This window comes from Nicotiana tomentosiformis, chromosome 1 (genome assembly GCF_000390325.3).
Source record: "Nicotiana tomentosiformis chromosome 1, ASM39032v3, whole genome shotgun sequence".
Classification (NCBI taxonomy): Eukaryota; Viridiplantae; Streptophyta; class Magnoliopsida; order Solanales; family Solanaceae; genus Nicotiana; species Nicotiana tomentosiformis.
This window is the reverse complement of record NC_090812.1, coordinates 65,404,713-65,430,280: the sequence shown is the minus strand read 5'-3', so window position 1 is coordinate 65,430,280 and position 25,568 is coordinate 65,404,713. Positions and strand designations below refer to the sequence as shown.

At 35.5% G+C, this 25,568-nt stretch overlaps 1 protein-coding gene across 4 annotated transcripts in view; it reads right to left on the bottom strand.

Annotated features, from left to right (window-relative positions):
• The window catches only part of LOC104118002 (serine/threonine-protein kinase TOR), a 38,078-nt gene extending 13,580 nt beyond the window's left edge, over positions 1 to 24,498 (bottom strand). Inside the window, exons 1-30 of one of the 4 annotated variants that reach the window (XM_033661752.2) lie at positions 24,101 to 24,498; positions 22,631 to 22,969; positions 22,485 to 22,559; positions 20,669 to 20,841; positions 20,456 to 20,554; positions 19,153 to 19,312; positions 18,894 to 19,037; positions 18,552 to 18,721; positions 18,258 to 18,462; positions 17,987 to 18,181; positions 16,246 to 16,398; positions 15,046 to 15,167; positions 14,854 to 14,956; positions 14,686 to 14,781; positions 12,937 to 13,067; positions 12,538 to 12,640; positions 12,273 to 12,455; positions 12,113 to 12,205; positions 11,921 to 11,956; positions 4,650 to 4,748; positions 4,460 to 4,558; positions 4,179 to 4,341; positions 3,966 to 4,090; positions 3,820 to 3,872; positions 3,140 to 3,263; positions 2,850 to 3,035; positions 1,775 to 1,927; positions 1,471 to 1,623; positions 260 to 331; positions 32 to 166 (exon numbers count right to left, since the gene is read on the bottom strand). In XM_033661752.2, the coding sequence (XP_033517643.1) occupies positions 32 to 166; positions 260 to 331; positions 1,471 to 1,623; positions 1,775 to 1,927; positions 2,850 to 3,035; positions 3,140 to 3,263; positions 3,820 to 3,872; positions 3,966 to 4,090; positions 4,179 to 4,341; positions 4,460 to 4,558; positions 4,650 to 4,748; positions 11,921 to 11,956; positions 12,113 to 12,205; positions 12,273 to 12,455; positions 12,538 to 12,640; positions 12,937 to 13,067; positions 14,686 to 14,781; positions 14,854 to 14,956; positions 15,046 to 15,167; positions 16,246 to 16,398; positions 17,987 to 18,181; positions 18,258 to 18,462; positions 18,552 to 18,721; positions 18,894 to 19,037; positions 19,153 to 19,312; positions 20,456 to 20,554; positions 20,669 to 20,841; positions 22,485 to 22,559; positions 22,631 to 22,969; positions 24,101 to 24,211 (4,053 nt within the window). In that variant the 5' untranslated portion in view covers positions 24,212 to 24,498. The remainder of the gene's footprint in view (positions 1 to 31; positions 167 to 259; positions 332 to 1,470; positions 1,624 to 1,774; positions 1,928 to 2,849; positions 3,036 to 3,139; positions 3,264 to 3,819; positions 3,873 to 3,965; positions 4,091 to 4,178; positions 4,342 to 4,459; positions 4,559 to 4,649; positions 4,749 to 11,920; positions 11,957 to 12,112; positions 12,206 to 12,272; positions 12,456 to 12,537; positions 12,641 to 12,936; positions 13,068 to 14,685; positions 14,782 to 14,853; positions 14,957 to 15,045; positions 15,168 to 16,245; positions 16,399 to 17,986; positions 18,182 to 18,257; positions 18,463 to 18,551; positions 18,722 to 18,893; positions 19,038 to 19,152; positions 19,313 to 20,455; positions 20,555 to 20,668; positions 20,842 to 22,484; positions 22,560 to 22,630; positions 22,970 to 24,100) is intronic. The other 3 variants (XM_009629163.4, XM_009629164.3, XM_033661750.2) reach the window with 3 other exon arrangements.
• Positions 24,499 to 25,568: the final 1,070 nt, after the last annotated feature.

Sequence of the window (25,568 nt, the reverse complement as noted above, 5' to 3'; positions counted from 1 at the left end):
AAGATGCAACCAGCAACTAAGAAATCAAGACCTCATGTTGATGTAATTGATTATTTATATGGATTAAAGCTTCAACTACAGCAACAGGATTTGCATCCCTCCTATTTGAAAGTGCGCCTTCAAATTCCATTTCCTTGTAGTGTAGGGCCTTTGCAAATGCTCGACACTGAGAGGAAGAGCTCATTATCGATACACCTATTTTACTAGTAACAACAGATGGTATAGATCAATCAACTGCATAATTTGAAAATACACCCACCTTCTCCGCAAGAGCACCAAGCAGACGGATATCTATAGGAAGGGGTCTCTCATCGTGTTCCATAAACTCCGCCTGCAAAGTACAATCAGCCAAACTACATAAAAATTATAGATTGCTGCTTTATATATGGCAGATTACTGTCTCATTACACAGTTCTTTCATATATTTGAGCCAATCATTTCAAAAAAAATCTAGTTAGTCACCCAAGTAAAAAGTATGGCAGTTTTGAAAATATTTCAGAAACAGTTCCATATCATTTGACGATGCCCATGACTCCATAGTCTAGACTCTTCAGTCATTTTATTAGAATATCATTTATTATCATACTTCACCATCCCTTCCACAAGTTAAAATGCACAAAAAGCTTAGTACTTGTCCTCGAGGAACTAGTATCATAAACTAAGATATGTCAAAAATAGGTGTATTTTGCACCAAGTGCACTCTTTGCCCAAACAGCCTCCACGAACCATTCCAACTTCTTTTCTTAAATAAGTATGAACCTTTCCAACTTGCAAGTAAATTTCCTCTCGGATCCCAATCAAACATACTTCTAACCTAGAAGACCCTAAAAGAGGCAAACGAATATGATCCCATATCAAGTTCCCACACAAACACGAATTTTCCGAGCTCAGGTTACTCCTTCATCAACAGTAGTACTGCGAAAACAAACAAACAGAAATTTTCCAATGCATTCGTTAAAACTACAGTACAATCCTGGTGATTATTCAAAATAATTATCTAGTCATTGCCCCCCATCCCTCCCCCGCCTTATAGTTAAATTATGATATTGTCCCAACACCTCATCCAAAAAAATCAACATCCAATAACTCAAAGACACGAGATAATACTATTACCATTATGATTTAAAGTGTGGCTGTACAGCTCTGAGCACTTCTGCTTTTCCTAGGGGCATGTCTATTACAGGAAAATTGGAGAGAATATCTTGTTAAGGTAATTCTTCTGGAGATTCTTTTTTTTTGGGGGTAAATAATATATTATATAAATATTTGCACTAAGCCAGTGCAAGAATATGAAACAGCAACATCTTTTATACATACATTGATTCTCCTAACCATAGATGATGAACAAACATGTATATGCCTCTTTTTGGAGCTCAAATTTCGTATTAACCTCATTTCACGTGAACATCAATGGATCAATAGTTTCAAAATCGAAGAACATGCTCCACTTGAGAAGAATGAAAAACTAACCAAGTTCAGAAGTGTAGCAAGAATTTCAGGAGGGATATTTGGAGAAGAAAACGCCATTTCTAGACTACGTACTAGCTGCCTTTGACTAGCCTCATTAAGTTGTGACCAGCAACTAACAAAACCTGCAGCAAACAACTCTCGCCCAACAAAAGGCTGCAAAAGTTCAACATTAGAAAAGAGGAACACAACCAGAAACCCCTGGATATTTCTAGCACCTCCTCTTTGCTTGAAACTCTTTTAACTTTTGTTTCATTTTCTTCTCCTTGAACAACAATGAGGAATAGAAGGTTGAAGAGGATACTACCTGCAGTTGAGCGAGTCTTGCACAAGTTCGCAATGCTGGACTAGGTGATTCTTTCAGAAGTTCAATGCTGAAATGCCTCATCCACTCTGCCCAATCCTCTTTAGTGCTTCGTTGAGAAGCCTCACCAGCGGTACGCAATCTGCCATCATTAACCTACATAAACATAAACTAGAGTCAAAATACCTGACTAAACATCATGGGACTTTTGAAGAAAAGCAAACAAGCAAATAAATAAATGAAATGAAATAAGGCAGACGTGAAAATAGAAATACAACAATCCCTACTACAACTCAAACTACAGGCACTAACTTCATATCTAACATCATGTTTCCTACATTAAGAAAGGAAGGTGCAATGATGGGCAAGGGATTTGACTCCAAAAATGGATTGAAGGCAGCCCCCACCTAACTGGATACCTACAGAATTCCTTTTATTTTTCTATTATATAAGAAAAGATTATATCTCCCTTCTTTGGTAAGTAATAGGGAAGTAACTTTTTTCCAACAAGAAAAAATAAAGGAAAGAGAGGGAGTAAATGAGTTTCATAACCTCCATGTCAGCTTTTTCAGCCCTTTCTAAATTGGACAGACAAGAGGGAATATATATCTGCTTCCCTTACAATGGTACCAAAAACAACACAAGGTAACTAATGAATTATCTACCTAGTGGAAGTGATCAAAATTTCCTTGTTCCTTCACACTTTGTCTCCATTCATGAAATCAACCATACTGTAAATATCTCAAGACAGCAAAGCATATTCTAAGCTCACTCGGAATTAGATTTATAGCAAAGTACAGACAGAAAGGCGCATACTATCACCTTGCCAGACAACTCCGTGCTGTCAGGAGTCTGCAACTTATGGCAAAGCATATAAATAACTAGCAAATAAGTAGGACTCTTCCCCTTATGTGGGGAAGGGAAGCGGCATTTCGTTTCTTTTGTTTGGTAGAGGGAGAAGGTGCTGTTATAGTTATGGATGGTCAAACTCTTAAAGCAGTCAGAAAGGATGTCATCCCTGCCAGTAAGTACAAGAAACTTAAGTTCCAGTCCCTCACAAACAAAGAAGACAAACTACCTGATGGCTTTTAAGCTGCTTATGCATGTCCGTCCCAACCTCGTAGTGGTCATTCTCTCCATCACTCAAAGGATCACTGATGACCTCAACCGGGAACCGCCGATTTAATCTCTGAGCTGCGGTGCTCCCCAAAATCAGTGGCTCACGTTTTTCCAGTCGTCCTCGGATTTCTTCAAATTCCTTGTGCTGTATATGAAATACTTATTGTATCAAGAACAAATTCCTCAGCAGTATAAACCTTAATAATGTTGGGATGCTAGTGATGATAGGGAAAAAAGACTAACTCAGACCTGCAGCCTATGTTTAACCATAAGCTTGTGAATAGAAGGAATAAAAATGGTGAAGTCCTCTCCAAGAGCATGAGCTAGACAACAGAGTGCATCAACAGCATCCTTCCTGAGCTCTTCTTTGTTCCTGTAAATGGAAGGGGCACCCACAATTTATCAACACAAACTCCAAAAAAAATATCTCAGAGATCACATAGTACAAAGCTTTTATCAGGTAAGAACTTGCAATCCGGTCTGCCTCGGAATTAAAACACGATTTGAGTGATAAGGTAAAAGACCAGTAATAGAATCATCCAGCAATTGTCATGAAGAATAAGGTAAGAATTGGCATGAAAAGGAAAGATAACTAATTTTTTAACAGAACTACTAAAATTGAAACACTAATAAAATGAGTAGCCACTCAGAATTCTGAGTTCAGCCAAAAATTACTTGATGACCTTCAGTAAAAGGAAAGGCAGTTACAACTAATATATACTCCAAAGTAATAAATTAAAATAAAAGGTTGTTTTTAACACAAGTGAGTCCATAGATAGAGGATTTGATATCTGAGAGTGTACCCACTAGAGTCAACATCAGAACAACGTAGAACAGTAAATCTTTGTCATTTCATTTGTTATCTATTTCTTGAGAGAATAAGTCTCATATATTCTCGGTGAATAATGTGAGGGAAAAAAAAATCAGACCCGTCCAAGACAAGCTTCAAGTGATGCACAAGAGAAGATATGTGTCCAGTGACCTGCAAAATGGAAATAAAGAGAAGAAAGGAGGTAAGGAAAATATGCCATCAAATGGACAAAATGAGCTTGGAAGGACTCCCTTTTAGACCAACCTGCACACGAGGTATCAATCTTGTGAGAGTTTTGATTGCACCGCGTCTTACTTCTACTGAAGCATCCAATTTAAACAACCGAATAAGTGCAGGAAGAAGCAGATGCATATGCTCATCTAATGTCCCTGCAAAGTAAGATGAGACCAGTAGATACCTCAACATCAAAGTGATACAAACCAAGACATGGAGCAGAGAAAACAAAGGAAGACTGACCACCAAAAACTTCAAGCGTGTGGAGAATAGGAATAACGTATGTGTAGTCATTAAACCTCTCTGCATCAGTAAGAACTTGAATACAGCAGGGAAGTATATCAGCAAGGTACTTTCTGAACTCATCGTTGAGTGCCAAGCAAAGTTGCTCCACGAGATGCAGAATCTAAAATCAGAAAATAAAATGACCAGTAAGATCATTAATCAAAGTATCTGTTCTAAAATGCCCCACACGAAAAGTATGTGCGGTATTTTAATACCAACTGAAATTCTAATGGTCTTACAGGAGCAATGTGAACAGGTCTGTTAGCAACAGGCAAGCTGAAGGATGACCATATTTCTGATATCAGAGAGAGCAATTCTGGCAGATACTTACGGATGTGCTACAAACACAAAATCATTTAAAGATCTGAAGAAAATTACTAATCCAAAAGAATGACAAGACAGATAATATTATTAAAACGAAAATATTACCTGGCGGACAATAGATACCAAGGTTCCAAGCTTCCATGTTATAAATTCTTTAAGACCATCCTCACATGTTCGTACAATATGAAAGAGATCAGGCAAAACCTACAGAAAAAATAAAAGAAAGAGTCATAATTTTGAGCATCTCTGCAAAAACCATTCCGTAACAAATCTATATTATTATAAAAGCATGAATATAATATTGGATTACAAAAATAACCTTCTAATATTAAGCATAATAACTCACAATAAAAGGACATAACCAAAATTCTAGACATTAACCTAATAATCCTATTAGTTTTAGGACATATACTACACGTTAGGAATCCTACATGATTACCTTTAGGAATTCTATTAGTATAATTACTTTCGGGCATAAACATATAATACTACATGTTAGCATGTAAATCTAATACATTTAGGAACACGTTACGTACTTCTTAAAAATTTCTATTACTAATTTAATTTGAAAACGTATTATAATATCCTATTACTAATTTAATTTGAGAATGTATTATATTGTTCAAATCCATTTAGAAAAAGGAGAGCCTATATATATTATTATAAAAGTACGAATACAATATTGATAAACCATAATAATCCTAAAATATTAATTAGAAGAACTCATAGGGAAAGGACATAAATATAATAACCTATTTTTTGGACTGCAATACCTTGTATGTTAATTTTATTAATATTTAAGATTTTAACATTATAAAAATTTATCTATTAAATTCTTATTAAAAATATGTACAAAGGTTTAATAAAATCAATTTCATAAGAATCCTCCGTATTGGCAATACGTTACCACTCCAAAATGTCCAATACCAAGAAAAAATAAAAGTAATGTTAAATGGAATGCATAAAGCATTGAAATTGATAAAATAAAATATCCCCACGATAATATACTTTTATATTTATATTTAAACTGTTTTCCTACTCAAATAAAAATATATTTATCCATTTTTTCGTGTAATATTGAAAAATATACCCAATTATTAAACAACAACTAAGAAAATAAAAATATGTGAGAAAGAGAAAGAAATATGGTTGGTAAGAGTCAATACCAGTAATAATTCTGCAAACATAAAGATCTAAAACTGAAATGTTAGATCGATCTTTTTACTCTTTGAAAATAAAATTTATGGTGAATAAAATTATAATTAAGATTAAATATTCAAAACAAGATATGAACTAATATTAAGATCTAGATCAACATAAAATAAATTATTTTTCATGTTAAGACCAAATAATTAACCCTTTCAATTAATTATTTAGCAAGAGAATCTAATTCAATTATTTTTTTTTATCATCATATGAGTAAAATTATTTTTCAAGTTAAAAAAATCTTAGGGTACATAAATTTATTTCATAAAAAAAAGTGTTAGATTAAAAAAAAATTAGAACACAAAGTAAAAAATGTTAGTATAGTATTAAGAATCAAAATGCCATATAAGTTTTTGAATAAACACAATCAAAGCTAAATCCTGAACAAGACAAGCTTTCAAGACTATATTATAAAGAATCGGACTCTGGTATAGCGGGATTATCCTTTGTAGATGTCTCCGATGTAATCGAAATAATATTTCTATGTCATGCATTACTTGCAAATGTCATATCAAGGGGCATGATACTAGGGTTGTGCATGGATCGGATCAGATCGGATCGGATTTAGCACATTTCAGATTGAAATTTCGGATTTTTGATTCTACAAAATGCAATCCGAATTAATATCGGATCGGATCGGATCGGATTTTAAAGTTTGGATCAGATAAATATTTCGGATTTTCGGATCGGATTATACGTATTATTAAGACTATTGCTAATCTAATCGGCTAATGCATCTGCCTTATCTGCCTCTTCTGTGTTCTGTGCTAATACAAACATCGCTTTGCTTTTCATCCCTTTTATCAGCATTGCATCTCTAAGAAAATATTTCTCTGGAGGTTCGAGTGTTATGTCTTTAAGTTGCAAAACTCATACTTATATTTTCTTTGTAGAAGAGGCAATACAGCAAGAAAAATTCATGTTTATGCAATTATGAGGGTACTATGGTGCCAATATAGCTAAATTCAGCAATTGTAAAGGTAATAACTTGGAGGAAGAAGTGAAGGAAGTACTGGATATCTGAAATTAAAGTTTAGCATTTATACATGCCCTAATAATTTCGGATCAGTTCGGGTTAAAATTATACCAATCTGAATCCGATCCGGATATCCAAAATTTTAATAAACATAATCCGAAATCCAAAATCCGAAATTGAGCGGATCGGTTCGGATTTTGGATATCTGATCCAAATGCACAGCCCTACATGATACTGTTAGCAATAATAACAAGTGGTGTACCAACAACAATTTTATTACGAGGCCACTCACTTTAGACATGATATTTCTCTTCAAACAACTGAAATAACCATCACAAATATATCAAAAGCAGAGCAATAATACTAAATTTATAACGAAAGCAAAATTGATAATATGGGATGAAGCGTTTATGGCCAAGTATCAGATGATCGAAACAATTGCGTAGAGTTCTAGAGATATATTGAATATCAATGACCCGTTTGACGGAAAATTAATAGTTTGGGAGGTGATTTCTGTCAAGTACTACCGGTAGTTCCAAAATCGACGAAAGTAGAGACTGTAAAAGCTAGCTTGCCAAAATTATAATTATGGCCTCAAATAAAAAAGATCCATATGCTAAGAAATATAGAGTAAGAACATATCCAATATTCAGTAACTTCTTTCTTCGTGTCGGAAACAAAAAAAGAGCATCCAATAAAGATAATTTGGTTATTCCAGAACACTTGGTTATCAACCCCAATGGTAATAGTAGTGCATTTAATAAGGGAAATATTTCTATCATTAGATTAAAACGCAATTCGCAAATTGCATGATAGAAATTAAAAAGTTATCTTAGCTAGCAGAAAAAAATATGTTGATCAACTAAATAAAATGTTGATAACAAATTTTATGGTAAAAACAAAATGTTTTTCCGTTTTTGACTCAGCCGAAGATGATACCAATAGTTACTACGGAAAAAAAATACTTAAATACTTTAATACCAAATGGCCTCCTACCTTACATGTTTGTTGTCAAGTTTATTATTACTTACGTCTGTTAGTTCACCGTATATATTATGGACTAAGTTAAATTGATATTCCATTATATATAAGTTCATTTTGAAGAAAAATATGACCATCATGCTACTGAAAAACTTAGATCCGCCGAATAGCTAATGTAATATCACACATATGATATATAGAAGTTTTGACAATAATGTCATACATGCAAAATTATGATACTGGCAAATGTGCTTCTAAGTATATTTTTATCCCCGAATTCAACTTTCGTCTTCCGAAACTAAAGAATATCCTTTTAAATTTGCGTGAAAATAATTTTCAGTATGTTTATATTTTGCAATTAAAATAAATAAAACACAAGGATAAACATCCTAAATATTGGACTATATTTACCGCAATAAATTTTCTTGCACAAACAACTATATGTTACACTTTCAAGAGGGATATCAATATTGACAACAAAAGTTCTGGTTATGGCAGAGCAACCAAAGCATTAGAAGGAAACATACACAATAATAATATCGTTTACAAAGAATTGTTCAGTAAGATACCATCACATTAAATACTTTTAAACTTTAATACATAATTATCTAACTAACGTGACTAAATTGATCATTTGTGTAAGTTCTGATGAAGTCCTATCATTTTGAATTCACGTATTATACTAATGTAATCAGTAATATTTTTCGGTATTTAGATGATTGTTGTATTATTATACATAATTTTTTTCTCATTAATTAAATTTTGTTGTTCCGTCATATAAATAAATGTTTAAACCATCACGTGCCATTATTACTAGTGTTTAGAAAAAGTATCTGTCATAGATACTTGTGATGACCCAAAAATGTCATCTTTAATTTAAACATTCATTTATGTGTTTTATGAAGACGTTGGGAGCTTACCTGCTATGAGTTAAGTATCACCTGAATAGCTGATGTTAATGACGTTCATTTTCTAGAAATATATTACTTATGAGGCCACTGTTAGTATTGGTTTCATTATATGTTACGTTGATTGGATTATATGTGTGTTGTTAGGATTGGTTTTTTGGATTCTCTGGCAGATGGATAGGCCCAGTTACAAAGGAAACTCTGGCGAAATTTTTGGAAATTTTCGGAGTTAGTAAAATTCGGGAAATTGAAATGTGCGAAAGAAGAGATAAGTTATGTTATGTGTTTGGGGGCAGACTCTACTTTTCATTCGAGGACTATTAACATGATGGACATCTATTGGATATGATAATAAGTGTACGAGGCATATTATAAGTGATATGGGGTCTAAGGAAAGTCCTAAGTCTAAGCCAAGTTGGAAAATTTCATAATAGACTAAAGTTCCAAATGAGTACGCACAAGACCTAATTTGGACGAGCATATCTACATATATATATAAGGAGTTATGTGATGGACAGTCTATCAAATGAAAGATCTTCGAGTCTAGTTTCTAACGCTTCAAACCGTTCGTCATTTGGATATGTATACAGAAAGTTATGGCCATTTTACTGGACTTGTGTCATATGGGCGCCCAGATGTGCGGCCGCGCATACTTGAGACTTTCTGCCTCAGGTGCGCGGCCACTTGCCCAGGTGCGCGACCGCGCACGTAGGAGCTCATTTAATACCCCCAAGGCCGGGTAGGGAGAGGGGTTAAGTCATTTTTGAGCCAAAACCTGATATTTTTAGAGACAAGTGAGAGTGTTCTAGAGAGAGGAAGAAGCTCAAGTGTCTTGTTCATCAAATCTTGCCCAAGCCTTGAAATCCAACAAGAAATTTTTCAAGTTCTTCATCTAAGAGGTAAGGTTTCATACCCTAGTTTTTCAATTTTGGATTTGGAGAGAAGATGGTTGATTAGGAGTATGATTCTTGGGTGTAAGAGTATTATTTATATATGCTTATACCAATAAGGTTTGTGGGAAGATTTTTGAGTTCAAATGAGTAAAGATTGGGTTGAAAATGGTAGAAATCTTCAAAGACTTTAATTTAAGATTTGAAAGTTCATTTGACATCGAAATTTGATAATTTTTGTATGGTTAGACTCGTCTCGGAACGAGTGTTCAGATTTCGTAAGTTTTTTCGAGATTCGAGACGTGGGCCCCACTGATGATTTTTGAGATGAATTTCGGATTTTAATCCGGAAAATTAGTAAATTCATATGGAATTAATTCCTACGATTTGTATTGAGTATATTTTTTTGACAATGATTTGTATTGAGTATATTGAATTGTTTATGACTAGATTTGAGAATTTCGGACACGAATTCGCGAGGCAAGGGTTTATTGGATTGATTAAATTGGAACAAGTCGAGGTAAGTGACTTGTCTAACCTTATGTGGGGGAAATTTCCCCTAGGATTGGTATTGATGTGATAATTGTAATGTGTTGAAAGTCGTGTACACAAGGTGACGAGTGTTTACACGGGCTAAATGTGAAAGATTATATTTTTAAATTGTGTAAATCACTGTTGCATATTAATTAAATTATTTTATCTTGTTATACTCTTCTTCATTGATCTGATTTATATACTTTAAATTTGCTTGACCTTCTCCTGCTAATTGTTTTTACCTGTTTAGCTGAAACTTGGTTTCTTTTATTCTGTGCATTATTTGAAGGTGAAATTTTTTTAATTTAAATATTATTAAAAATGAAGTATTTTACATTTAAAAATTTGATATTTAGACAAGGTGTTAAATTTGTAAAATATTATTTTTGCTGAATATTTTGTAAGATTTTCGTACTCATTGTGATGGAGCTGTGAGCTCTATATTGTGAAAAAATATTATTGTTGATTTAGTTTGGCATGAGCCGTGAATTCTTTATTGTGGAAAAATATTGTTGATGTTATTATTTTGGCAAGTTGAATTATTTGCGCACTTGAGGTGCAAATTGTGATATATTGTGATATTGATACGTATGCGGTGGTATAAGGTCTGGGTGTTGAAACGCATGCAGTGAGATAAGGGTGGCTTGATACGCGTGGCTAGTAGGGGAACTACTAGAAGTCATGCGGTGTGATAAGGGTGGCTAAAACGCGGGATGCTATTTCGGGGAAAAATATTTTCTTTAAAATTAAATGTGAAGGCTCCCGCGGTGATATAAGGAAATGAGATATTGTGAATTTATTTATGATTTGGGATTACGAAGCGGTACCTCGGGAGTGCCCTTGTTGATATTTATTTATGGTCGCAGTTGCCTTTGATTATTGTTGTGATTTTCTTAAAGTTGAAAAGAATTCTGTTTTGTTTCCACGAGCTATTATTTGCCATTATTTTGTGTAATTAAATGGTGACATACTACTTGATTCATTTCCATTGTCATTTTATTTTTATTATATTGTTAAACATTTTACCATGCCATTATTATTTTCCAGTAGGGCCGACCTGACCTCGTCACTACTCTACCGAGGTTAGGCTTGGCACTTACTAGGTACCGTTGTGGTGTACTCATACTACGCTTCTGCACATCTTTTGTGCAGATCCAGGTACATCCTACCAGCCCAAACATCAGTGAGCTACTAGTGTACGGAGACTTCAAGGTATATCTACCAGCGTCCGCAGACTCCGGAGTCCCCTTCATCCTTATTATGTTGCTTCCTTATTTCTTTAGAATCTGATATATATAGAGAAACATTAAGGATAAATTCTTAGAAGCTTGTGACTTATTTCTACCGGGTTTTGGGAGTTGTAATTATGTGAATTGCAGATTTATTTATTTTATATTTTTATTGTTATTCCGCATTGATAGGCTTACCTAGTCTTAGATACTAGGTGCCATCACGACATCCTGCGGAGGGAATTTGGGGTCGTGACAATACTAGTGTTTAGAAAAAGAATATACGAATTACCACCACTAAAATTTCAGTATATTCTACTTTAAGTTTTCAACTTGCCCAGTATCACTAGCTGGTTGTCCCCTACTTTTACATGTTTGAAAGTAAAGATTTGACTTTTCTTTCGGCAATCAAAGAGTAATGCCGTAACGATTTGAGTTATCTTTATTCAGCTCAGATTCATTATCTCTTTCACCTTTTCGGAATGTCTGCCGGGCGTGGAAACTGTTCGCGAACCCTCAAAGAACCACATTTGATGAACTCACATTTCAAACATTAATTTCCAGCCAAATTAAAAAGTAAGGCTACAATGGAATGAGAGCAACAATTCCCGTATCTGTCCTTATTGTAATTTATGTGAGCTAGTAAACTAACCTTAGGCAAATAAGGGACACAGCCGAGGCCCATGGACTGTACATGCAAAAGTGAGAAGACAAAAACAAATAAGTCCCAGGACTAACAGTGCCAAAAGTAGAAAGGAACAAAGCACGATAGTAATATAAGAATCCTGCTTAAGAAAGAGCTGTAAAGCAATGAGAAACAAGATGCCCAACTGAGTCTCCAGACCTTGAAAATAAACATAAGAGATCCAACCACTTTCTGGTGGTAACTTGACAGAGATGGATCCCTGAGTATCCGCATGAGTGAGTTGATAGCAACCTGCAGCAGTAGATTCCAGTTGGACAAGCTAAAAATGAAAACAATAAGTTCCAGGTTTAAGTCTCACAGTGGAATAATAATCTTCAGATGTTGCAAAGGAGGGCCAGAGATCCATAGGCAATTCATCCATTGATCTTATATGTTGACCAGGATCACCGGTCACCCGGGTAACTTCACCATGGGATCCAGGTAAGCTTTGCTGATTGCGCTTGTGCACATGGGGATCTAACGCACCCATGATGCCAAGAACCTACAAAATTTATCCTCAGTGAGCTTACGTACTGCCTAATCCTAGGAAAAAAACAATATCGGACAACAGCGATTGCAGTTACCTTCAAAACCTCTCTTCTGGTTGACCAAGCCAGTTCACCATTAAGCAGTTTCAAGAGTAACCCAAGCAACTGAGGATACTCATTGTATGGAGTTATGACATATCTACAAACATTACAAACAACAAAACTTTCAGGCAAGATTTTTTAATATTCAAAAATTATAGTAGTGCACCGGAACCACGAATAAACGATGTGGTGCAAACTACCAGCAAAAAATAATGGAAGTTTGAAAATTATAGATAGCACGCCCAAGTCCAAATGATAGAAAAAGTACGTATGTGGCACAAAAAATATTAGAAATAAGCCCCCATCATAAATTTTCTAGGAACCAAAAGAAATAGTAAGCAAAAGACTGATCGCAAAGGAATAATGAGATCAAAGGCTGAAGAAACCACATACCCTGTACTCTGTACAACTTGACCAAGTGTTGAAACGGCCACTTCCCGTTTCGTGGCAGCTGCCCCATCCAGTAGAGCTTCAACGATTAATGGCATAAGTTCTGAAATATACTGCCGCATGGCAAAGCCACCCTGAAGAGAGTACAGAAAAGAAGCAAAACACGAGAGTCAGGGGTCTCAAAATGCACAAAACTATCTACATGCATGATGACAACATTTGATCGTCTTGGATCTTTTAATGCAATCAAAATATCTGATATATGCAAGGATGTAGAGTCATGCATGGGCTTTAATTTGTATCTCAATCTAGTGATCTTTTCATTCTAGACCTGATCTTTTGGCCCCTGCCTTGCTAAGCTATGATATCATTTAAGCTGCAAAACAATTCTTGACTGTATAGAAAAACAGAGGGCACAGAAAAGACACCAAAAATGCAGCCGAAAGATCTCAGGGAAAGACCAAACTATAACGTTCAAGAAACACTCCATCTATCTCAATTGTTTAGGACAGTTTAACTGGACACGGACACACGGCGCTAAGAATACACCTTTTAAGACATAGCACAGTTGTGCATAAAATACCAAAAGTAAGTACCATTATACCAAATAATTTAGTTTTCTTATTTAGTACAAAAAGTCCCATCATAACAAAATAATTTGTATTTTAAGTAGTGGGACGTACAACAAGTCACGTCAACGACAAAATGGGAATGTAAAACTTAACTAGTTTCTAGATAGAGAAAAATAACAATCACTTGTTTCTTTTTTTATAACCTAGAAAAATACCAATCAGTTTGAGGCGGACAAAAAAGGAAACAGTGTCAAGCAAATTCAGACAGGGGGAATATATCCTATATAGGCATTCAATCCACCCAGGTCACCGACAGGCTCGGATACAGGCTGACTTAAGCCCCTTATTTAATTTTCAATCGGAAATGCGAGACAAAAGTTGGAGTACAAATAAATCCAATGCGACAAGGAAGTCAACAGCACAGAATATTGGAAACAGCCTATCCATGAAACAGGAATAATCCAGCATTCGTCAGTTCTCCTAGAACTTGAAATGCACTTTTACTAAATGAAAGAGGCTGAGAAAATAAAAAAGAGAAAGGAAGTAAAATTTAACAACAGAGGATCATATCATGTCTTGAGGTAAAGTTAAAAAGTACACATATAACTGAAAAGTACTGTGAAATACCTTTATTTTATTGAAAACTGTAAATCACCTTACGATAGGATGTTCTCACTTAATAATCGAGTAAAATTAACAGACGCATAAAATAAGATCAAGTACCACAAAGCTAAATGCAGAAAAAGGCAACTCTTAGGTCACGGTGATTGTGATGATATAGGAAAAGATTAGAGCAAATAAGCGCACATTGAGCAAATGATATATCTGGGTCTGGGTGAGCTAAAAAAGAAATATGTGGATTCTGTTCATTACCATCGATGCTAGAGAAGCAAGGAGAAAAATAAACTAAACTTCTGGCTAATAGGAAACACACACTATTGAGGAGTTGAAGTCAATTTATTTACAATATCATTTCTGGTAAAGCCCAAAGTCTTTTTTTCCCATCCCAGTGGGGAGAGATGACAACCAACCCTCTTTACAGTATAAGAAAGCATTTTACAGTTTTAATGTATAAAGAGCCAACGAAAGAAACAGTACACAAAGGAAACACGCTAAGCTTCTCTAGACACTGCTGCATGAGAGAGATTAGGTAAGGGGGATCAGTGTGGAGACTACATACCACTCTGGCAAGATCTCCAACAGTCACTAGAACTCCACTAATAATGCCACTATTCGCATTGACTCCTGTGCCTTCACAGAGTTTCGCAACAAGAGCCTGAAATAAATGGAATTACAAAAGAAAAAGGAATGAAAGATGGCACAGTACATATAAGTATAAATGTTGGACCTTGTGTATGGGAGCAATGTATGGAAGAACTAATCGTTCACAATTGCGAATCAAGCAACCCAATAACTTTGCACTCTCTTCTTTACATTTATTATCTGCACTGCTAACAGGGTAAGAGATGTAAACATAACAAGCTTCAAGGAGATCAAAAAGGAAGGAGACTCTTTCCATTATCAAAGGCCATATGAATACCTTTGTTCTAGGTAAGTTAACAGCTGAATAAGATGGCGACGAAGTGCTGGAAGAACATATGCTGGATTCTTTTCAGATAGTCTACCAGCTAGTGAAATTGCATAGTCACGAACTTCAAAATCCTGGAAAAAGAAACTATGCACATAAGCATGGTAAAAGTACATATATGATGGAGAAGAAGACAAGGTAGTCCATGTCCTAATAAATCATATAAAGAGGCATTCTGCTGCATCAACGCTAAAAAATAGGTATTAGATATTCAAAAAAACAGACAGGACTTTTTCGCAGGTTGAAAGTTAGGCTCTTGTATATTTTCCTCATGTCCAATCTCAATGTTTTATACTTCTAAGCTCTTATTAGCCAAAAACTACTTGAAATTTGCACATACACAACGAGCCTAAATATCTGAAATTTTAATTCTGTGTAACAAAGAGCTAGTAACAAAAGAGGATCCATGTGTCCCCCGCTTCTTACACAAGCGATTAAATTGCCTACAACACAATTTATCTTTCTCAAATTGCAAGCGATCAAAATGGCACGCAATGCAGCATGCCATGAGAAAATGGCCTTCAGAATGCTCTAGAGTCTAGACTTCTATAATGACTTCCAAACAAGGGCTTCAGTTAGCATCATTCAGTCAACTTTGTTGACTTTTTCTGTCAATGCTAAAACCTAAAGGACAAATGCATATACTTTCTTAAGTAGCAAAAGCATTTATTCTACTCCTTTCTAATATATAAAATCCGTCTTCTAACAAAAATATCTATAGGAAAGTACACCACTAGAATACTTCCCATTTCGACTACCCATAGCTCAAATGAAAGAGGAGACTTAACATATAGGATTGTTTTGGAAAGTAAACAAGAAAGATTTTGAGTGAGAAAGCTTGCAATAAACAGCGGTTGCAAAATGAACGGCTGAGTTTCGAAAACCATGCATTAGTTTATCCATAAGTTTTTAAGAGCACGGACGTTACTCCCCTTCCCTTTCCTGAATAAGTATATATAAATAACCATGAGAAAGTGCATTTTGCCTTCCATTTTTGCATTCTTAATCTTTTTTCCATTTTGGGAGTTGAACGATGTGCTAAGTAGTTTTATTCATGTACTGAGGCATATAACACTGGCGTCATCTAAGCAGGCAATTACAACACGTTGAAGAGATTGACATTAATAACTACAGACCACGTGAATTAAATACCTCGTCATTTAGAGTGGCAAATATAGCTGTCAAACTATCAGCCTGAGCCAGAAACTCATCGAATCCTCCATCAGCATACAGAGAAGAAAAAATCGAATGCCGAACAGTAACATCAGCGTCCGCAACAGCAGCAATGAGAAGTTTTTGCACAATCTGTCAAAATTAACTCAGTTAAAAAAGACTCCTAAATCACCATGCGGAAGACCAGAAATCAAAACCTTAATATGCATGATGTCAAGGAGTACTTATCCACCAAGTGGAAAAGACACTTAACATGAGAAACTGCTCAAGGTTTATTGACAGTCTTCTGGAGATTTATTTCTGTAACAAGATTTTGAATCACTAAGAACTAAGATTACCAAGTGAAATGACCTCAATGGCCAGCTAATTATATGATCAGGCCAAACATGAGACTACGAACAAGTACAGAGATACTCGCAAGTTTTACTCACACTACAAAAAACATTATCATGAAGAGAATGAAATAAAATGGTAGAATCCAGGAACTTGAAACAATTTATCCCAGTAGACCATACCCATCTGCCATAGAGACCAAATGACTTGAGACACCACCAGAAAAGCACATCATAAAGCTATACAATTTCTCTTTTTCATGAAAAGCCAACCCTTGAAGACCCTTTCTAAAATCAGTCAACGTTCAGTAAGAAAGCACAAAAAAACAAAGAGAACCAAAAGATAAACCTGTGAATCTCCCCTTGCCTAAAACCATCATTATAGTCCTATATTGACAAAGTCTAGAGGGTAAAGTAAATTGAAATCATATGATACCAATTGTTTTGGAAGAACTTATAAAAATGACATTGAAATATGATTTATAGAGTAATGGCATAAAGAAGAGATCAAATGTTGCACAGCACACACTATACAAACACTAATGACCAACGGAAAGAAATTAGGACAGTTCTTGGGATGAAGCAATTAACATGTGCCAAACATTGGACTTAGCTGACCTATGAAAAGAAAGTCTAAGTTGCGCGGACTCTTGGTTTTTGGTGCCGCACCCGTCTCGACACGGGACGGGAGCGGGTGGGGGAGCGGGATACGTCCCGGATTCGGTCAACTAACTTCGGATACTTTGACCAGAGTCCATCGACAAATTTGGGGGGAAATTGAGATTTTGATTTCTCAAAATTAAAAATAAAACAGATTTAAGACATGCGAAATGGCATACCTTCAATATTGTAGTACTTTTGTCTCATATTTGCTGCATTGTGTTCCAGAAAAGAAAAAAAAGAATTCAAGGGGTCGTGTTCTGAGTTCGGACTTATAGCTCTATTTTTTATAATTTTAAATTTTTTTAGCCGAATCCCCGCACCCGTATCCATACCTGGAACCGCACTCCCGAATTTTAAAATTTAGATTTTGCCGAATCCGACACTCGGATCCGTGCCCGTATTTGGGATGGACGGAGTAAGTAACATATGCTAAACTTGGGATCAGTCCAACCACTAAAAGCTAGCTAATCTTTATAGCAGGCATCCAAAACTCAATCCACTAAGAGAGACGCCTGCCACCTCTTTCACGAAAAGGGGATAAACCGGCTGAGAGATTGACAGAAAAACTATATTATTGAAGCTACTAATAAAACTGAATTATACATCCTTATACAGATATTAGGGAAAAGATTCTTTTCATAGGCACGTATTTGAATGCGCAGATAATTAGGAAGTGACGAACCAGGGAACCATATAATACCAAGAAACATTGTTTAAAAGCAAACCTCTTCAACAAGTCGACGTCGCTTTCCACTGGCACGATTGATTCTACTAGGACTAAACTGGGTAGAAGACATCGCCAAGAAAGAATTTGCTACTAGTTTGCAGCAACATAGCGCAGCATCTTTTCGTGTAGCTCCATCCTCATCTTCTAAATATACAACAACAGACTCCCTTGCAAACTCAAGAAGATCATGGCCCTATAATGCCACAGGTCTTCTATCAAAGTAAACTAATGAGAAGGGGAATAGAGTGCACAAAATATAGACGACAAACCTTGAAATTAAAACGAGCTAGAGTCTGCAAAGCAAGTTGAACTAGCGCAGGACCACTCAGTTCTGGTACTTGGGGGATAACTGTTGCAATATGCCCTCGACTCATAGCAGTTGATTGTCTTGAGAGTGCATGATGAGATCTGGAGAGAATTGCTGAAATACATTCAAGCAGTCGATCTTGAATGGTCGGCAACAAAGATGGAATGCTGAGACACAGAAATACACATGTTATCCTTGAGCAACACCAGACAAAAGAACCCAGTTCATGAAACTTCTGCTCAAATTCAGAAATAACCTTTCAGTTATTTGCTCCAAGGCTTCCACTAGTGTCAGGGAAAGCCCAGCAGAAAACATAGCATCCAAGAGACCACGAACATGAGGCTCCATGGCTGGTCCCATTGCTTTAGCAATATTTCCAACACATGCCAGAGCCTCAAATGAGGGCCTGCCTCTGCGGGGAGCAATCTGAGAGAAACATACGCATGTCAGGGTTATTGCTTCAAGCATATACATGTCACAGAAAGAACCTACAACACCTGGAAGATAACTTCTTTTAATATAAAAACCCTGAAAAGATAAGTTATCTGGAAACAGTTTCAGTTACTCAAGTACATCTGCAATGACATATATGGCATACCGCATCACGCAAGTGAGAGGTTATTGTCGGCAAATAGTTAATGAGTTCACCATCCAGAGCACCAGCCATCTCCCCAAGAGCGATGAACCCACTGGCACGTTCTGCAGGTATTTTAAGGACATGAAGTATATGATTCATGCATATCTGTAGAAGCAAAATCAACAAACTTGAGGTTACAGCAGTCAAGATACAAGATGTAAATCTCAATCACCCAGATTTTCCAGCTTGAATCATTAAAATGAAGTCAAATGTCACAAACCGTTAAATAGTTAGTCACAAATCGATCACGCAGGAAATGGGCAATTCGAGGAAGTAGAGAAGTTATGCTGAGACGAACTAGGCGATCTCGGTGCTCCAGGTATCTTATAACAATTTCCGCAACCTCCCTGTATCTTGACATCATGAACTCTCCTGTATTCCTGCACATTTTGATGAAGAAATCTGCATGCATCAGGTAACATTTATCATACCACATCCAGATAATAGTGGGGCCAATTCCCACATCATGTGACTTGAGCATATTATTCAACTTGCGCCTGTAATCTGACATTATTGTTTATGAAGGAGACAAAGGCAACTTACTCAAATAATAAGCAAATAAATCCTTGAGACTATAGTAGTCATGGAACATACTAGCATAAGTGCATACATGGCGATACAGCAAAGAAAAATTTGTCCTCCTATAGCTTACTCAACCAGTTGACCACCACCCTCTTTATGCAGTCATTCCTCGCCTCAGTACCTACCCTTCAGTGTTATTCCTCGCCTCAGTACCTACCCTTCAGTGTTATCAAAGGCAAAAAGCGCAAAAAAGCTCTAAGGTCTGTTGGGGCCTCAACCGCAAATAAAGCGTGGGCTTTAATGAAGAAAGGTGAAACTAATTCCAGCAAAACAAAATCACAGCCTATCATAAAACTGAAACGAAGAACACCAACTCACACATGTTTCTGAAGGTATGATACCCATCAAATTTGTTTAAAGTACAAACAGAGAAATCCATGGCAAAGTAACAAGATAATATCTTGTACAACTTGACCACATAGTATAGCTCAACAGAGGATCCTGTACATATACATAGTCAACTAATGATAACTGAGAAGAGGAATACCAGCAACAGCCAAAACCCAATACTTTTTGCAGAGGACTGTGAAAAGGACTGAAAACCCCAATACTTTCTTCATTAAAAGGACTGAAAAAGGAGGTACCTCGACAGATCGTAGTCAAGCTACAGACCACAAATACATTATAGATACAACGGCTAATAAGAACAAGCAGGTAGTACACACTTTTTGGTATAAGTCTTGTACATGGAAATTCTTTCCCTCATTTATAAAATTATTTGCTTTATTCCAAAAAGGGAACAAGAAGGTAGTAGATGATTGCACCTAAAACACACATGTAAGTGGCCTCAGACTTGAGGTAGACTGACTCCTAGGTCCTACATGATATAACCAAAGATTTTAAGTCTCCAGATTATCAGACAGCCATGATAGCAATTTAAAACAGCACAAGGAACTCTCAATTATTTTCCTAAAATGAAAAATTACAGTTTGATAGCAAACCTTAGCAGCTCTCCCACTGCGAGAAGGGAGCCATGTATACTATGAACAGGCGCAGTTCTGGTCAATCCATCTTGGGTAGCCTCAAACATCTTATAATACCTGCCAGCACCACCAATTTTAGAGCAGATGAAATTTGCCACAACGTTCATAAGATATTGATAAAAATGACATTTTACTGAAAAACAATAAGGGAGGAGAGAGAAGTAGACATACCACTGAACACGCCATCGGGTCTCGCGCTTTTCAATAACGCGAAGGCAGGCACGCAATGCCTCGACAGCCTTCTCTCGAACAGCCAATGTTGGATCCTTCAGAGCAACCCAAATAACCTCCACAAAGTCCGGCACATGAACATTGAAAACAGTTGAAGCATTTTCCGCCATTTCCTAAATTCAAGACAAAGATGGAAACAGGAACAGCATCAGCAAGTACTTAGTAACTGGAATTCAATAACAGCTGCTATGTGGTGGGTGATATCGAGAAAGAGAAATTATAGATTTGTTTGGGGGGAAAGAGAATTTTAATTAATCTGTAACATAGATGTATGTTTTTGCTAATTTTTTCTGTGACATGGCATATTTAAATCATGTGAATGCCATACTTGACTTAGTTGGTTCATTACACAATCTGTAATGAACAATTACTGGAACTTGACAATAAATTATCTTTACCTATCAATGAAAAGAAAATTCAGGAAGGTTGGACCCATTTAGAAACTCCAGATTGCCAAATAGGCACTTGAAAATTAATGGGGACTCTGCTGTTTAAAGTTAGCAGCTAGAAATGATTGAATAGTGTACGGATAATAACTTCTTTAACTGTATTACTTGACAGATTAAATCTCAGTGGCATATAATACTTGGCTTTCAGTAATTGATTAAGACAGAATTTGGTTTAAATAACCTACTCTCTAGCAAAGTATGTGTATTTGAATATTGACATGTTACCTTCCCAATTGATCATTTATGGCTATTGCTTACTGAAATGACATTGCAGCTTGAATGTGTGTTTAGCTATTTGAATTTCTTTTGACAAGCTACAACATAAAGAAGTTTATTAAAGTAATATAAGAATGACAACTATATTTCTACAATATGAACCAGTTCACTCTTCGTTCCACGATAGCAGAAAAACACTAGCTAATCTTTAGGATATGATTCTAATAGTAAATACTTTGTATTCAATTTTGAGATAGCTTAGGTACTTTCTAAGACAGTGACTGATACAATGGCAAGTTGGACAGTGGAAAAGTTTTTGGATGATTTGGCGAGGACAGAACAGTAGAATTTTTGAAGGGCGGACTGTGGAGAGACTGTATCAGAAAAAGAAGGCTTCATTTCAGTTGTATCTTCGGTGAAAATAAAATACTCCTCTCTTTTGGGATATTTAAATGAATTTTTTGAGGTCTAAAGTCAAATCGCTATATAATATTACCACAATATTAGTGTGATATCTAATGAAAAGATCTTGATTTAACCTATCAACAAAAAGATCCTGATTTATCCAAAAAAGAGTTACCAACTTAAAATTTATGTAATGAAAATCACCAGCTTAAAGTGTTCAAAATGCTCAATGACGTAAGTTTCACATTATTTCAATGCTCTATGTTCATATACACCAAACAGCCACTGAGCATCCCCTGGGTTAGTAACTACGGTTATGTAATGTTTCAATAGTAACTAATTGCTCCAACATAAAGAATTACACAAGATACTTGTACTTTTATGGAGAATGAATAGCATTAACAAAATGAATAAGACAACACCGAAACTGGAAAATAACAGAACAAAAAAGAATTGACAGAACAATCCGAAGACGACCACCAAATGGTGAAAGACCTATCTTCAAGCAACGGGAAAACATTATATGACAAGTTCACCAGCTTTTTGTTTGTAAGCTAGCAGTCAAGTCTATAACATTTATATATAACTCAAAGCTTCCCCATCACATAAAGATGAAAGAAATAAAACCCAGCTTCAAAGCTTCTGCTTATACATCATCAAATCATGAAGGAAGATGCTAATCGTACCTTTAATATTAAGACGGCAGCAAAGAAACGATACTCAATTCTTTCACCACGAAGCCATCCTAGTGCAACTTTTACCTGAAAACACGAAAGAATTGAGATCCTGATGTCAGAGAATGAGAAATCTGAAGTAGCACAATGTTACGCACCTGACGTTCCACTTCATCTGCAGTCATTGCACCGCCAGATCTAGCTAGGTGACCCAGAACTTTACTAGCAAGGACCAAGATTTCACGATCACGCTTTGTTTCAAAAACAGCTCGCATGTAATTGGAGAATTTTGCCACTTTTGATGCATTTTCACTGATGGTGACATCTATTAGCTCATCAATAGCCCTCAATGCTCCCAGATTTTCAGAAACTTCATTACTATCAAGAAATGTAGTAATACGTTCATATAGATGATCCATAAAACGAGCAAAAGCTTCTCCACTGAGATCACGAGCTTCTTCCTCTACGAGCCGCCTCAAGGCCAATGTAGCTCCATCCTACCAGGGAGTGTAACATAAGTAATACAGGCATGGTGCAAAAGTTTGCAACATCGACACAAGTATTTAAAATGAATTTAGAAGAGAGAGGAGTGCATCCAACAACATGTAATCTAAAACAACAAAAACAACAACACCACACATAACATTTTAAATGCATATACATTTAAAGCAAAAACCCACATCAGTATCAATATGAAGCACTATGTGCAGAAGACTGCTCTGTTAACCCTTCAATAGACAAATGAAACTGGCAAAAGTGAATGAAAATACAAAAAAAAAAAACCTGGTATTCCCATGATTATCCAAGCCAACGGTTCACCAAGATGGTCTGATATAAAATTAAAAAACAGGACTGTTCCATCTTTCTCAATAGATAGAGGAGGAAAATAAACAAGCGTAATTAACAAGAAGCTTAGAGGAGAAGACTTGTATATAAACAGTGATCGGCCACTTCTATCTGATGGCATGATTTCAAACAGGATTAGTCATGATAAATATTAAAAACAGGGAAAGAGAAAAGGAAAAAGGTCAAAAGTGATTATTGACCTTTTCTTTCTTGCCTGAAACTAAAGTGTATCTAGAATTGTGCTGTCTTTCTCGATATCATCTTTTGCATACAGGGTTACAAATAACTATGTCCAAGATTTTCGATGGATAATCAAGAAACAACTCAAGATGTTTTTTGTTTTACTTCTAGTGTGGAATGGAACTTGCAAATGAAGCTGAATCTATCTTAGAGCTCCTATGGATTTAGATAGGATTATACTTAATGTACATAATTCCAGCACATTGTTAGTGCTGTTTATGACCATTTCAAAAAAACGCAAGATATGCCATGAGCTAAAATCTTGGATAAAGTTACTCATAAAAATCTATAATAATAACAATAACTGTGTCCAAGATTTTGTTATGGCATATCTTGTGTCCTCTTTTTATCCTCAATTCATCATACAATCGAAATCAGAGCACTAGATGTATGTCTGGTCACACTTACTCACAATTCAGTCAAATGTAACAGCACAAATAAAAAAAAAAATACACAGCAACTTAAAAGAGAATGGCAAAACGAAAATTAAGTTAAAGAACGAATTTAGCAAATAACTCCAAAAAAAGAGAATTTGAAAGAACCTTAGGATTGCCTCTGGTGCAGAGGTCAGCAAGAACTCTATTGAGAGCATCAATATTTCCGGCACCGGTGGTTGCAACTGGATAACGGATCGCCTGACTGGTGGTAGCCATGCTGAATTCACACACGCGCCACCACAAAAAACCCTAACACGATCGACAGAACATTTTATTTTCGTGTGATGTGCTGCTGCTATACACAACAAGAGAAATTATAGCAGTAATTTGTAAGAGAGTGAGTGAGCTTCTCCGGAAGAAAGTAGGATAAATCGACGTTAGGTTTTTAACGGGTAAAAAACCCTTGCCCACTGTGATTCCGTTTTATTACAACGTTGTGTTGGGCCTGTGGGGCGGACACGTTTACGCGCTCCGTTTCCGTTTTATTCTCGGTGAAGGAACGAAACAACATTTGATCATTGCTCTATTTGCTAAATTGCTAGTATTTGATTCTGTAATTAAATGAGACGTTAACTTATAGCTTGTTTGTATGGTTGTTACGTATCCAATGCATTATATTGTATTATTATATTTTAATGTAAATGTTTATTGTTTTTCATGACATCAACAGTATAAAGAGCATTATATTGTATTATTATATTTTAATTAATAAATGTTTATTGGTTTTCGTACCATCAACAATATAAAGAATAAACTTATAATGTAATACACAAAAATTAGGTACGGCATAAATTACTATATAAAAAATGCAGGGTAAAGAATAAAATATGATTATTTAATAATAAGGAATTAATGACAAGATAAGAAAAAAAATAAGATAACGAAATGACCATACCAAATATGATGTTACATGATTTGGCACTTTTCATCATATATGATACGATAAAATTTAAGTAACAATCAAAACAAATATTGTATTTAAGAAGAATTAACCCAAATAGACGTCCACTCAATCACTTAAATTAAAAATAGCCAGTGAATGTATAATATATGCATACTTTATGTATTATACCAATATAATTATGTATAATCAATGAATAGTCTGTGTATATGGTTAGAAAAAATAAACAATTAATATGACCGATTATTTATATAAACATTCGTATATTTATAGTAACAATACCATATAATACATAATAGTCATCCAAACAAACTATTAATTAGTTTGGATTGTACATTATCCGATGAATAACCTATCAAAGCTGAACAGAAGTATAAGCTGCTATAAGATGCTAAATAATTTTGATTCAGTTACTAATTAAGTGAAATTATTATGTAAAGATTGTTTATGCATCAATAATAAAGAGATTGTTATATATGAATTACTTACTTTACAAAAAAAAAAAAAAAAGGCCAAATACATACACAGCCCATTAAAGTTGTCATGGATTTTAATTTACACATCTAAACTAAGGCTTGTTCCCATTAGACACTTAAAGTACTTCTAAAATGTATCTATTAAGCCCTTCGCAGATAACCAATCAAACAAATGAAGTGTGTGTAATGCACACGC